Below are 14,569 nucleotides of genomic sequence, written 5' to 3'. Positions count from 1 at the left end.
TACAACTTTATATATTTTGTTTAAATATAGCTGATACAGCACACGGAAATAAATATTGATTTATATATTTTGTTTATAACATAAAAACAGACATTTAGCATGGTTGAAGTCTGGGTGGTTTGAATTTGTTTCCTTCAGAAAAACAAATATATATTTTGCGATTAAATTATGTATTAGCGTTCCCATTTAATAACTCTGTAATTAAGAACACTCATGTCTGACATTAATAAATTAATGTACCATAAAAATTAAATAAATGACTATGGGGTCATCTGTTATTTAGTATAGCCCAGTCCAACCCCTTACATTATAAATTAATGTATCTTTTAATTTAGTAAGGGAGGCAAAGGTGCTGCTAAATAACAATAAATATCCCAAGAATAACAGCGTTGGTAAATGTAATAACTATGGGAATGATTGTTTTGGAACATATTATAATTGTAGGTTCTCTGTATAGACGGACATGGAGCGTCATTATATTAGCACTATTTTCCCCTGAAAGTACAACACTGATTAAATTAATAAATAATGAAATAAGCAACTCAGGAATTAAATTCAGTGACTTCTACCTGTAGTTGTGTTTCATTAACAAAAGTTTGTATCTTCAATGACAACGGGGTGTCACTACAATGGCAATGTAATTGCAACACAAGGGTGACTATAATGGTATGAACCATTGATAGAATGTTACTACAGTGGTGACATTTCATATTTGGACTTAAAGTACCAAAAAAAGTACAATACAAGATGTTTAGTAATGTAACAACACAATGTTTGTTCCAGATTTGACAGGGTAATGAAGAGATTTAAAGATGTTTTTCTTATTAGCAATCACAACATTATCACTGGCCTCCCTTTTATCTGTGGATGCTCTTGTAGGCCTTTGCTTGCTTTTTAATATTTCAGTTTTGAATATTCGTATATTCTACAGAGTGTAAACGGGCCGTCACTTATTGTCGTCCGTTGCCCCTTTAAAAACAGACCCGGCACACAGAAATTGATTTTTACAGCGCGGTTGCGCTAATTTTTAATAAACAAAATAAACAAAAATGAAACCAAAACCTACCTCCGTTTTGGAGTGCTCACTACACAACAGGAACCTAACTAATAAGCCGGACAGCTAAGCTGTTTACCAGCTAAAAACAAAACACACACAGTTACTTTTTTTTTTTCCTCAATACGATTGCCTACACCAACAATCGGGCTTCTTACTTCATGGCAGCCCCGAACAGACTGGCTGTCTTTCTCTTAAACCCTGCACCTGGCTCTAATTTACAATTAACCAGGTGTGGGTGATAATTAAACTAATAAAACAATTAAACAATGAACAAACAATTACAGTTCTGGCAGGGAGGATTTTAACCCTCTCCCTGCTGTATTACACATCCTTCCCCTTGTGTGCAACACACCGGCCATTCCAAGGCCACCCCCCTCCCTTAAAACACAACCACCCTCCTTCACGTCCCATCTTTGTCCTCTTCCTCGGGCAAACTTGAGGGAGGGTTGTTTCCTCTTCCGGCGGTGCCAGGTAGTGACCGTGAACCGGCGATAAGGGACCCCACCGGGTTGACTGGGGCGACCGATGCGACGGCCTGGGAACCTTTGGCTGCAGCAGCGGGCAGAGGTCTGCCACTGGGGACCAGCGCAGCGATGTCCGATCACCCAGGGGGAGCCCAAGCGACGTCTGGGAGCAGCGCAGCGATGTCTTGGTGCTTGGGGAGAGTGGAGCAGGGTTCCAGTGAAGGAACTGTGGCCGGTGGTGCAGACTCCTGGGCTCCAGGTCTAGCTGAGGGAGGTCTAGGCAAACCGGCAGGGTGTCCAGGAGCAAGGGGCAAGGGACCGTTCCTGGCAGCGCAGGACTGGATCGCTGGGGTGGTGGTTGGGGCTGTGGTGGAGGTGAGCTCCTCACGTCCTTCCCCTTGTCTGTAGCTAGCGGCGGTACCTCTCTCTCCGTCGGCTGTCCCTCTCGCTCTGCCAGCTGCCCATCCTGCTCCTCTGCAGGCGACGGCTCCACCTTCTCTGGCTCAGGAGACCACAACAGTTCCTCCTTGTCCTGCTCAGGAGACAGCGGTGCTTCCGGCACTCCAGATTCCCGTGCACTTTTCACCCATCTCTGGAACATGAGCTCTATCTCTGTAGGCTCTGGATCCGGGAGCCCCCTCTCTGCTCTCCACTTCCTGTTGCTCTCTTGCATAGCAGCAGTATTCCTATTGATCTGTTCGATCAATGCCTTTAAATCATTATCCATTTCTGGGTCTCTAGGGGCGCCCACACACGCTGCCACCAAATGTAAACGGGCCGTCACTTATTGTTGTCCGTTGCCCCTTTAAAAACAGACCCGGCACACAGAAATTGATTTTTACAGCGCGGTTGCACTCATTTTTAATAAACAAAATAAACAAAAATGAAACCAAAACCTACCTCCGTTTTGGAGTGCTCACTACTCAACAGGAACCTAACTAATAAGCCGGACAGCTAAGCTGTTTACCGGCTAAAAACAAAACAATTACAGTTCTGGCAGGGAAGATTTTAACCCTCTCCCTGCTGTATTACAAGAGTAAAAGTTGATTACAAAAGCACTTCCTTTGCTGCAGCACAGTTTTGCTCCCATGGTCTGTCTGAAATGAGGTGACCTACAGTACTACACAGCAAGTGTATAGCAGGGAGTTTGTTTTCATTTTGTCCTTAAAAACTATATCCTAAATTAAAGTATAAAAATGTTAATAAGAGGTAGGGAAATTGACTCATTTGTATCTGGTTCTTGTATCATAAAACAATAATTGTCCAAAACAACTAGTGAGGCTGCTTATGAGTCTCTGTTGTGAGTTATGATATACTTGGCTGACCATGTAAGCTTAAAGTGATAACAGTATGGGGAGCAGCAATATAACAGTGATGATCCTATTGTAGTCAGTGCTCTGTACTTTTATTTACAAATTTAACTGACATTGTTACAAAAGCCCTTAAAATGTTACAGTAAAGGTAAGCTGTATTAAAATCATCATTCGTAGCCCCTTGCATGGATATTTTATTAGTTTGCTGGATTTAATGATGGCTTATACAAGCCTACTGGTAAATTGCATGTGAATTTTTGTTTTATAGGATACAAATTCCATGTTTGAATTGCTATCATGAATATTATTAAAAGTAATGTGGGCTTTTTAATAATTTCATTTAACTCCTAATGAAACTTAAGGTATTTATTTATTTATTTATTTATTTATTTTTAGATATCTTTGAAAACTGATTACACATCTTATTCTTACTGCATAGCTGTCAAATAATCAAAATGTTATATGAACAGAAATATACTATCCAGAGAGCACAACTGCATGTTCACCACAAGAGGGAGCTAGCAACCCATCCTTTAGTTTGGCCCCCAGTATTTCTGGCACTACAGAAAGATGTATTTAGTAGTTTTGCCTGATATCTGGTACAGTAAATAATTTGATTATCTAAACCCCTTTTGGTTTTACATTTTCCCATCTGGCTTCACTCTCTTAAACCCATACTTCAGTCTTTTGGCAGGTAGTAAAGTATGTCAGGCCTGTTTACAAAATCACTTTGCAACTAAGCAACTTTTCTTGGTCTTAAGAAAGTGAACACAAAGCATATCAAATAAAAAGCTCATTTATCAGTGATTTAGTAGAAACAACTAAATACTGAATATTGGATATACTTGTGAAATGCAGACTTGTATATGCCACCCATAAAGATACAGTCCCTAACCTTGAGGTCTAAGAGCAGCCTTTCTAATGGTATTACATGTAAAAGATATACTTCAAAGTAATAATGCACAATTAATTACGGCACTATAATGGATTCCTCAGCTATGACTATTTGCAAAATAATGCATATCAAAGTTTATATTTTGAAACAGAGATGCAGTAAAATGGGATGTCAATGAGTTGATGTGCATACTAGTAAAGTACACACAAAAACAAAGATAAATGTGCATTTATACAAACATATACATTCCTGGTCGTGTGAAATACATGATTTAAAAAGAGATTTTGTTTTAATTTTTTTTGTAAAACACCCCCATAAAAGTGCCTGGAAATAATTTGTATTTAAACAACAAATTAAAAGTAGTCTTTACACCACTTAAAGTCAAAGGAGAGCAATTGTTACGATTTCTCACTAAACATTTCTCTCCAGGTTGTCCAGTATATGTACAGTGCTGACTGTGTATGGTAAATTGAAAAACATTATAACTAGTATCTCAGAAAGATAAAAGAAAAGCAAATCAGAGCTGGCTGTGTTGTTTGTACATAAATAAGCCTAAAGAGTTAAACAGAGTCGAGGTGAAAGCTACTGGAGTTCCACAGAGGGTGGTGTAATGTGTCGGGTTAGCTTGCTGTCCTCCTCCCACAGTCTATAGTGCTTGTATATAAACCCCTGCCTTTGCAGACCCCACTTCTATGTCTCCTTTTTTGTCCAGTCAGGACCAGCAGGGAGAATAAAGATGAAGCTTCTCTTTACAGCCGCTTTCACCATTTTCATCTTGTCTGCCTTGGACCAGGCAGACTCTTCTGCCTATGACAAGATATTGACCCACAGCCGAATTAGAGCAAAGAATGAGGGGTAAGAGGTGATGAAATAATACAAAAAGTTATGAGAGAAGTTCTGGGCATGGTTGCCTTCTTAAGAACACAGGAAGGATTATTATGGATTAATACTGAAGAAAAAACAACCTAAATTGGCTTTTTAGTGCATTCAACTAAATTGAAATATATGTTAAAGATTACATTTGGATAATTGTGAACTTACATGACAAGTTATTTTATCAATGTGGTGATGCTTTTACAATAAATTGGCTAAATGAAATAGTAATACGATTATTTACGTACATTTAAATAATGTATCCATGTTTACAAATAGTAAATTCAATAATACCATTTAACCAAAAACTTTTGTTAGGTTTACAGAAGCTATCTTTTTTTTTTTTATCAGCCCAAATGTCTGTACTCTTCAGCAAGTTATGGGAACCAAAAAGAAATACTTCAGTACCTGCAAAAACTGGTATAGGGGAACAATCTGCGGAAAGAAGGCGTAAGTTTTTTTTTTTTTTTTTAATGTATTGTATCTTCAAATGTCAATGTTTTTGGACAAGTCAAGACAGTGCTGCGGTATTCTTGAGAAAACATGATCTGTCTACTTTTGTCTTGTACCTGAAGTGGAAAAAATGTCCAAACCAGGGCTGCAGACAAATCCTGTGTGTGAGAGCCTGAGCAGGCGTGTTCTTACAAGTGTCTTCTGTTGGGGGAATGACCCTATCTACATCAATAGATTTATTCTTATTTGTTTTAAATTACGGAAGAAAATATTGATAATGCACTGAATGTGAGTTTATTGATAAACTGATAAAGGCATTGGCCAAAACGTTTGTCTACTTGCCTTGTCTCTTATAGTTTATCTCAAGTGTAATATGTTGCAATAAACTACTATTGCGTGTCATTTAAATCTAGTTATTTCTCCCAGTACAACAGAATATAGCCTTCTCCAAAATGTGCCACATTGTGCTTAATATATTGGTTTTCTAAGTATCTCGGCATACAATAACTCAAACAGCAGCAATTACAGCTTAAGACCACATCTAAGACCACCCAGATCCTTTTCACTTTTGCCTAAAGCAACCTTTGAGTGGAAGCACTTATTCTTTATCCATTGTGGTCTGGATTACAACCAAGGCTCCATTGGTGAAAGTCTGTCCTATTTTTAAGCAGCAATATATTATGCTTTAAAACAGTCCTAGACATTCTTGAAGCCAAACTTACCTAAAAAAAGAATGTTTCTCTTGAAACTACACTGGTGTAGACTAGAGTGTGAGGGCAAGAGATTTTTTTATTTAGCACCTGCAGCTTGGGAACTCCTTTTAAGTTTTTAAATTGAATGTAAAATGGAAAAATATTAACCCATAACTCTTATACAAACACAGAAAAAAGTAATCAGGAAACTGTTCAGAAAATATTAGGGTTGCAATGTGTGCAACTTAAATGAACTGGGTTTCACAACTGATTATATACAGTGGTTATAAATTCTGGGGGTTTCAAGCGTATTTTACAAGGTCTGCAGAGTTCACTGATCTATCAAAGAGATGTGCATGGAATGTTAGCTTTAGGGGTCCACTACCTGACAACCCTGACGGTTTAATACAAAAAAGGCGAACAGGCTTCAGCTTGGCGCTGCATTCAGTCTTTAACCAGAGTCATGCTTCATTTTCACATTAATGTTAAAGTGGGTCTACGTGAGTTGTATGGAACCTGCCAGGAAACCCCTTTTAGAAATAGAATCTGTTCATGGAAGAGTATTGAAGAGCCATCAAAAGGCCTTCTTGTACAGAAGGCAGCTTTGTAGTTGTGATTGTGGGTTGCTGCTGTTGTGCATTGTTAAAGTTGAAAGGGTTTTAAAACTTGATGCACATTATAAGAAAAATATGATAATAGCACTCTCTTTGAAACAAGGTCTTCAATCTCTTAGGGCTTATACTGGTCTGAAAGGGATGGTTAATAGTTAGAGATATTAAATGTATAAGTGAATAAATTAAGTCAATTAACTATTTTTAACATTTAACATGTCAATTAACATGTTCTGAAGGGTTTTAGTCTTAAGTAATTCCAAGGACAGCTTAGTATGTGCATTAACTGAATCTCCTAGTATTATGCATAGCTTTTTTATTCTAGTAATAGGTTTCCTTTTTAGCTTTGTACAACTGCATCTTACTCCAAAGAATCTTAAATTCTTTTGTTATCGAGGAACAATCACCAGAAACAATTTAAAGGTTATTTTATATTTACTTCTATGTGATCTGCAGAGCTATCATTTTAAAATGTTGCCCTTAGAATGTAATAATTTGTAATGAACTGGTTTTAAAAACACCTAGCAACTTTAATGTCAGCTCTCCTAATGGTTTTGTATAAAGAAGAAAGACTGCCAAAATATTATGTTTCTATAGACATCCAAATTATGTAAGATTAACAGATGTATAGGTTAGTAAGGTGCATGTAAAAACCTGTAAATTAATATTTGTGGTTACAGGAGCTAATATGTATCACAACATTACAGAAGCCATAAAGTTAGCACATAAGCTGTTTTACCACCTTCATTTGTCATTGGAGTTTGTCTGTGAAAACATTTTGATATGGGGATGTTCTTTAAATGACACCATTGAGTATAAGTATGGCATATGTTCACCTCTCTTTAGCCTCATTGCAGTGGCTAAACATTGAGCCATTCCATGACACTATTGATGCCTTCTGAAGCCAGAGCTCGTTTACACAGTTCTGGATGCTGGCCAATGTGTCCCATTTGGAGGCATGTCTGCACTTTTATTTTATTTTTAATAGCCCCCATTGCGGAAACATTTTGGCTCCAAGCCACTCCAGTTGCAGTTTACCAACAAGGGAACAATGGGATTGGTTGCTCACATGGAAGCTTGGCTAGGTTTTCATCCCAAGAGCCCCACTAAGTGGAAACATACTACATATTGAACTACATATAAAAAACTGGCCTCTCTGTCTCTTGGCAAGGGAAACATTGACTTATGCTGGTGTGCTGCCAGTACGGATAATTGACTTTGCATGAGTTTAAGTGTTCCATCTATTCCATTGGAGGGTGTTCTGCAGAGGGATTCCTATCCTATCTTTTAAATACTCGTGACTTAGCCCCACTACATGCATGGTTATTGTGCAGTTATATAGTACAGTAAAACATTGTTACAGTAAAACATTAACTTGGTATGGTTGTGTTGAAGTAAACAGGCATATGGATTGAAAAATATGACTGCATTTGTACTCACTAGGATTGAAAGTTATCGTTTAAATGAAATTGGAGAACAGGAAGCACAGGGAAATTATTAATATAAGGAGCTGCAGTCTAAACTAAATACCACATGACTTTTGAGTAATGGGTGTATTAATATGAGAGTTAAGCATTTTGTTAAAGTTATCTTGTTTTGTAATGCATGCCTGTCACAGAGTATAAATGTCTTATATGAAATACACATGATAGACCAGGAGAAACCTGTGCTTAATCGTCCATTTTAAATGAACTAATCAGCAACTGTTGATGAAAAAAGGTAGCAAGAAAGCTTATATAAGACAGACAATATATCCTCCTTGCAATATATCCGAGAGAAATGGTTAAAACCAAGTTATCTAAAAAGTCTAAACACTTGCGACCGTCAAAGATGGTAATGCTTAACAAAATGAGAGGTTTCTCTCATAATACATTTGAAATTTTGAAATTGGAAACACTTTACAGTGTCTCTGTGTATTTACATAGTAGTTACTTAGTAAATACAGAGTACTTACACAATTACAATGCTATTGTGCATGGTTACAGTGTACTTAATGTGTAACATTTTTTGCACTATATATGTAAGTACACAATTGTATCAGAAAAGGTTTAAGGCAGATTAAGTACATAAAAAGTGCATAAAAACATTGTAATTATGTGTAAGTCCACAGTAATTAGAGACACTTGATGTAAAGTGCTACCGTGAAATAATAAAAAAAAAGAATGCTGCAGAATTGAAACTGGGGAATTTTCTAAATGCTTGTATTTTGACCTGTTGAACACTCCTCAGCAACTTCTCTAACAACTGGGGAAATACACAGTTTAACTGCCTAATAGCTTTAGATGGCCGGATGGAATTCATCAGTGAATAGAATTACAAGTGAGCCAAAAATATGGCAGCACTCCTAAATGATTTTACCACAAGTATTAAAATACTAGCAGAAGTAAAGAGCATCCGTTTTTGACTGACAAAATCAGACACTCCCAAGAGCATGTTTTATTTCCACTTTGAAGATCAGAGACCAGCCGGCTACACTGTGATTAATCTGAGTCATTCTTCCCTATCATAAATACATCAAAGTATGCATCCACCTATTGAAGGGAAAATAGCGTGTGTTGCACTGGTTAAATTAAAACAGGTGATGTTCCTTTTATGCTCACCTGTGGCTCAGTATGTATAGTCAGGTTTAATTGTTTACAGTTGACAACCAAGCTTGACTTCAGAGATCTTGTTTAAATAAACATGCTGAGGAGTAACAATGTTTCTGTATTCATGTTATCAATTCTCCAGAGGCCTTACATTGTGTCAAGACTATTTCTGATTGCTGCAGGCTGGCCTTTGAACATCAAACACATCTATTTCTGATGATTTCTCCTGCAGAGAAGGATCCATAATAAATTCCCATGTTGCTCTTTTCCATGAGAATGGACTTCCTTTTCAACATGGAGATGGATGGTATCATGGGAATTTGCATCCCTTGATCCAAATCCAATAACCTAAAGAGTGCCCAGGGCTTGGATGATGGACACACATATTTTTAAAGAAGTTTTCATTCATCTATTTTAAATTCAATTCACTATTCACTTAATTAAATGTGAACAAATGTGACATGTATCTTGAAAAAATGTCATGGCAACAATGTCATAGGAGATTGTGTGTTAGTTCATACATATATTTTCATTACGTATTTGTTTGTTTTTTACTGTAACTATCTGTGGTAAAGCAAAGTGGAAACATGGTAAAGACATTGACATTAAAAAATACATTTTCCTACCAGGCTAAGAATTTCACAATATTTAGTTTCATACAGCTGCTATAAATGAGTGTTCTGAATGAAAACATGGTAAAGTATGGACTAGCACAGTAAACTGCAGATACCGTAGTATCAAAGAGGCGAAATGGCAAAAGACTGGTAAACGTGCACATTTACCATAGTTAACATTTATGAAGAGACTGGCTTGAGACTGGGGGGCTGGGGGCTGATCATGGACTGAGGTGAAAGTTGAGTTACAGCTTTCATTTGAGCCTACTCTAACAGGAAGGAAGGGTGTAATTGAATCTACATTATATAATCATTCTACTCAGGGCCTTTTTGTGCACAAAGCATTTCATTATTAAGGTTGTGCTACAGGTTTTCCTCCTAGTTGAACCAATGACTCTGATTTTATAATCCGACTCCCTTGTTATTTATACTATAAACTATGACATTTGAGAAATTATTATTATAATTAGGATCTATACATGTATTTACTCATAATCATTGGAAGCAACTGAAACATACAGATAGTAACTGGAAGGTTGTATTTGTACAGTATTTAATTACTTAGGTTGTGTTACAAGTTTTCCTATTTGTGTAAATGAACCAATCACTCATAATCCTACTCCATTTTTATTAATTGTTGTAGCAAATATATTATACTGAGCATCAAAAGAAATGAAGGCGCTGCTCTCTTGACAGATGTAGCATATTGTTTTTTTTCTGTGATATTGCTTTTATTCAAGCTTGCAATTCAACAGGTGAAATCACTCCATATCCAGTGTCCAATCAACTGTCTCACTAATTAGGTGATTAAGTGCATATGCTTCAGTCATAGTCACTCAAGCATGTCATGGTCAAGGATGAATGATCGAGTGATTAAAAAGAAACCAACCATTTATATACCTTATTTTTTTCAAAAATAAATGTGTTATAATAGTGATACGTTTCTTTTGAAGCTTGGTATATATAAAAGTGTATAACTCCTTTTCCTTCCTTTTTCTTCAACAGCACAGTGTTGTATGAATGCTGCCCTGGTTATATGAAACTTGAAGGCATGCGAGGCTGCCCTGCAGGTAGGTTTAAACTACCTAGGTGAAACAGTCAGCCATGGAAATCCTGGGGTTAAAGCTAGTGTGTGTGTGAGCATGTATTTTCATAACCAGAAATGTCATCTCTATTTAACATATCAATGTGAAATACAGAAGCTTCCCTTATCATTGTGTTTTGCACGTTTTCCTGCTTTTGAAGGGGTTTGTGTTATTGTTGTACTGCTTTTATTCCTCCTTTGATTGCCAGATTGGTGTATCATGCAAGTAGCTGTTTTCACTTTAAACTATGAATTTAGGGGTTAGTAAACTGATATAAGCACCATTCTTGAACTCTTTCTCCCATTTCAAAATGCTATCTCTAATATGCCTCTTTATTAATTCCAGTGGCTCCCATTGACAATGTTTATGGCACCCTGGGGCTTCTGAAGGCAATCTCAACCCAAAAATACTCTGATGTATCAAAACTGAGAGAGGAGATCGAAGGACATGGATCTTACACTTTCTTTGCACCAAGTAATGAGGCTTGGGATCTTTTGGATCCTGTGAGTAGTAGAGCTTCATATATACATAGACTAGTAGAAAAGACAGAATTTGCATGCATTGATATCATTTTTTTTATTATAACTTATATATAAATTGTATTAATAGTTAAACCAATACATTGACATCAACTGTTGACTATTTTAAGTTGAACCATTTTGATGGTAATAACTGGAATATGGAACATTTTAACTGTGGTACCTTGCAGTAGTATCCTGAAAGCTATCAGTTAATTATTACTACTTTCTTTGATTGCATGATGAAAATATATTCTGTGGTCACCCAAAGTATTTAACAGGATATAACAATGAGAGATTGTAAAATAATACCACACAAACAGAAGCAAGGTTCCTGTAATGCAAGCTAAAACTCATCCTTCTTTATTATAGGAGATGCGGAGTGCCCTAGTCAGCAATGTAAACATTGAGCTGTACAACGCTCTTCACTACCACATGTTGAACAAGAGAATGCTGACTAAAGATCTGAAGAATGGCATGACACTGAAATCCATGTACAATGATCTGGGCCTTTTAATTAACCACTACCCCAATGGGGTAGGTTTCAACTCAGGGGGATCGTGTGAAGGGATGTATTTCAAGTTGACTGGGGAATACATATTCTTCCTTTTCAAAAATAAGTGCACACTGTATTTATCAGCAACCTCGTGGTGGTGTGCCATGATACGGTCTAGAGATATGTTCTTTCAAGGGTGAATTTAATAAGCATGAAGACTTAACCAGCCTTGTGCACAAATACCTCAGATTGAGTACATTATGATCAAGATTGAAGCACCACATGTAACAACACAGCAAAGCACAGATCAATCATCTGTGAAGGCACTAGCCAAAATATTTACTTCACTTACTTCAGAATTCCTGATCCCTTAAAATTAATATTATCCTACTTTTCTACTTTTATTCTTACTAAAGTGTTGATCATTATAATAAGTTAACTTATAAAATAGATTTACTAACCTATAGAAATAATTTATGTTTCTTAAATTAAATCTCTCCATGTTTTAATATAACTACAGGTTGTTACAGTCAACTGTGCTAGGATCATCCACGGCAACCAGATTGCCACAAATGGTGTTGTTCACGTAATTGACCGTGTTGTCACTGCAGTTAGTAACACCATTCAAGATGTTATTGAAGTTGAAGATGACCTTTCCTCTCTCAGGGTAAGGATAAGATACATTTTTATCTGTAAAAGGAGAATTCATTAGGTGTGTGAATGCTAATTATAAACAGCAAAGATTTACATGAATCCTTTGCCAGCATGTTTGTGCTGAAGTTAATGGTAGTCATATGAAAGCTAGATATAGAAAATAATTTGACAATACATGAGATGTATTTTTGTGAGATGAACAGACTCGGACATGTTCCTCTTGTTGGATGTGAACAGGAACAGGTTTTTGGATCTGCTCATTGAGCAGGCCAGACTATCCGACTGAACAAGTAATGTTCCAGGGAAGAAAAGTAGAACGACTTCGCAAACCAGATTTCACAGGTCTGTCTCGTCTGTCTCAGGAAATTCCACCGTATTATCCTTCACGCCTTAGCATCCAAACCAGCAATTTTGACAACTAGGCAATGTATACATGTAGAGACAGTATGTACAAAAGCTTTCTTCTTTCACATAGGCTGCTGCTATTGCTTCTGGCATGCTGGAGACTCTTGGTAAACCTGGACATTACACCATTTTTGCTCCTACTAATGAAGCCTTTGAGAAGCTTCCTCGAGCTGTTCTGGAAAGGATCATGAGTGACAAAGTAGCCCTTCAAGGTAAAAAAAAAATTAAAAAAGAAAACCTTTGCTAATGTGATGTATGACATATCTTTGGGTCAACATTGGTGTGGGCTATGAACACAGCATTTCACTTTTTCCTGAGTTGGTCTGTCTAAATAACACACTAGACTACAGTAAACACATGTTTGTCAGACATAAGCTATCTACAAATGGCAAACGTAATTCCAACAAGTTCATTTTTTGAGTGATTGAGGGTGGTATCGTCTGTCATAAGTTGAACTGAATTTACACACAAAGTGTTAATTCTTTGAACTAGGTACTGTACTCTATCATACCACTGAATAATACAGCAATGATGGATCACTTTTTTGTTCTTCTCAGAAGAATGTTGCAACCAACGGATTATGTTAGCTCATTGAAGTTAGAGCTGTTCAAACTTTGTTCTACGTTAGTCATACAAAGTGACATAAAAGAACAAATATTCTGCAAGTCATCACATCAGCTTTCTAACATCTGTTTCAGAAAGTTAGACCATTGATGCATCTACAAGAGGCACACATGATTATTTAAGCCCACACTGTCTTTTGCAGAGAGTTCAGACAGTTTGCAAACATTATTCTACCCACAGATGGCAAAACATTGGATATCCAAAAATATTAAATCTAGTTTTTGTTCCTAAAGTATAAGCATTGGAAAAGCTTGGTCATTTACCATGAGAAACTGCACCTTTGAAGTGCATACTTGTGTACTGCACTTGCTGTAATGATAAACAACTTTGCTAAATTGAGTAAGATTTCAGATAAACAGTAAACTATATGTACTCTAAATATACAATAGAAATACAAAAACTGTTCTCCTTACAGTAAATTAACTTTTGAAACATTATTTTTCCAAGCCCTGCTGAAGTTCCACATCCTGGACTCTGTTCAGTGCTCTGAGGCTATAATGGGTGGTGAGTCATTCGAGACCCTGGAAGGCAGGAACATTGAGATTGGATGTGATGGCGAGAGCGTGACAATCAATGGTGTCAAGATGGTCAAGCGCAAGGACATTGTCACCACCAACGGTGTTATTCACTTAATTGACGCAGTTCTGATCCCTGATTCAGGTGAGTTACAGGCTGTAATTATAACCACTAACATTATTGTGGGAATGCTAGTATTTAATAAGGAAATGTCTTGAACGTTCACGAGACTGGACAAGGTTCTGGGATGGGAGCTAACTCCAGGAGGTGCAACCCAGTGCAGCCAGAACTTCAAGATGGGGTAGAATGCTTTGCTATCCCCCAGAGGGAGACTTCATCTCCGGTACCACAACAGGGCTGAAACAAAACAAAAAGGTTTACAGTAGAAACACCAAATACAACACAAATTCCACAGCACACACTGACTAAGCTATATTGTTATCTAAATTGCTTGTTGGTTTGCTGTGGACCTGCTTTATCAGGGGTGCAAATCATTTTGAAAATTGGTGCGAAACTGTTTTGAAAGTTGAGCCCCAGAGAGCCTGCTGGTGCTAAATTATCAAACCCCACCCTAAGCAAGCCCCCCTCACAATTTACCACATGGCATGAACCTTCTTTCATGTGTATGTGGGTTGGTCATGTGGGTAGTCCAGACCCAAGAGAAACTACAATCATCTATGGAGGCTAAGGAATAAAAATAAATAAATAAAT

General features: G+C 37.1%; 1 protein-coding gene across 2 annotated transcripts in view; it reads left to right on the top strand.

Annotated features, from left to right (window-relative positions):
- The first annotated feature begins 4,408 nt into the window (after positions 1 to 4,408).
- The window catches only part of LOC117407387 (periostin-like), a 29,331-nt gene continuing 19,170 nt past the window's right edge, over positions 4,409 to 14,569 (top strand). Inside the window, exons 1-8 of one of the 2 annotated variants that reach the window (XM_034922974.2) lie at positions 4,409 to 4,584; positions 4,954 to 5,052; positions 10,566 to 10,630; positions 10,991 to 11,148; positions 11,536 to 11,700; positions 12,180 to 12,326; positions 12,789 to 12,930; positions 13,790 to 14,002. In XM_034922974.2, the coding sequence (XP_034778865.2) occupies positions 4,466 to 4,584; positions 4,954 to 5,052; positions 10,566 to 10,630; positions 10,991 to 11,148; positions 11,536 to 11,700; positions 12,180 to 12,326; positions 12,789 to 12,930; positions 13,790 to 14,002 (1,108 nt within the window). In that variant the 5' untranslated portion in view covers positions 4,409 to 4,465. The remainder of the gene's footprint in view (positions 4,585 to 4,953; positions 5,053 to 10,565; positions 10,631 to 10,990; positions 11,149 to 11,535; positions 11,701 to 12,179; positions 12,327 to 12,788; positions 12,931 to 13,789; positions 14,003 to 14,569) is intronic. The other variant, XM_034922973.2, reaches the window with a different exon arrangement.

Source organism: Acipenser ruthenus, chromosome 8, assembly GCF_902713425.1.
Source record: "Acipenser ruthenus chromosome 8, fAciRut3.2 maternal haplotype, whole genome shotgun sequence".
Classification (NCBI taxonomy): Eukaryota; Metazoa; Chordata; class Actinopteri; order Acipenseriformes; family Acipenseridae; genus Acipenser; species Acipenser ruthenus.
The sequence above is the reverse complement of the archived record's forward strand: the minus strand, read 5'-3'. Positions and strand labels throughout refer to the sequence as shown.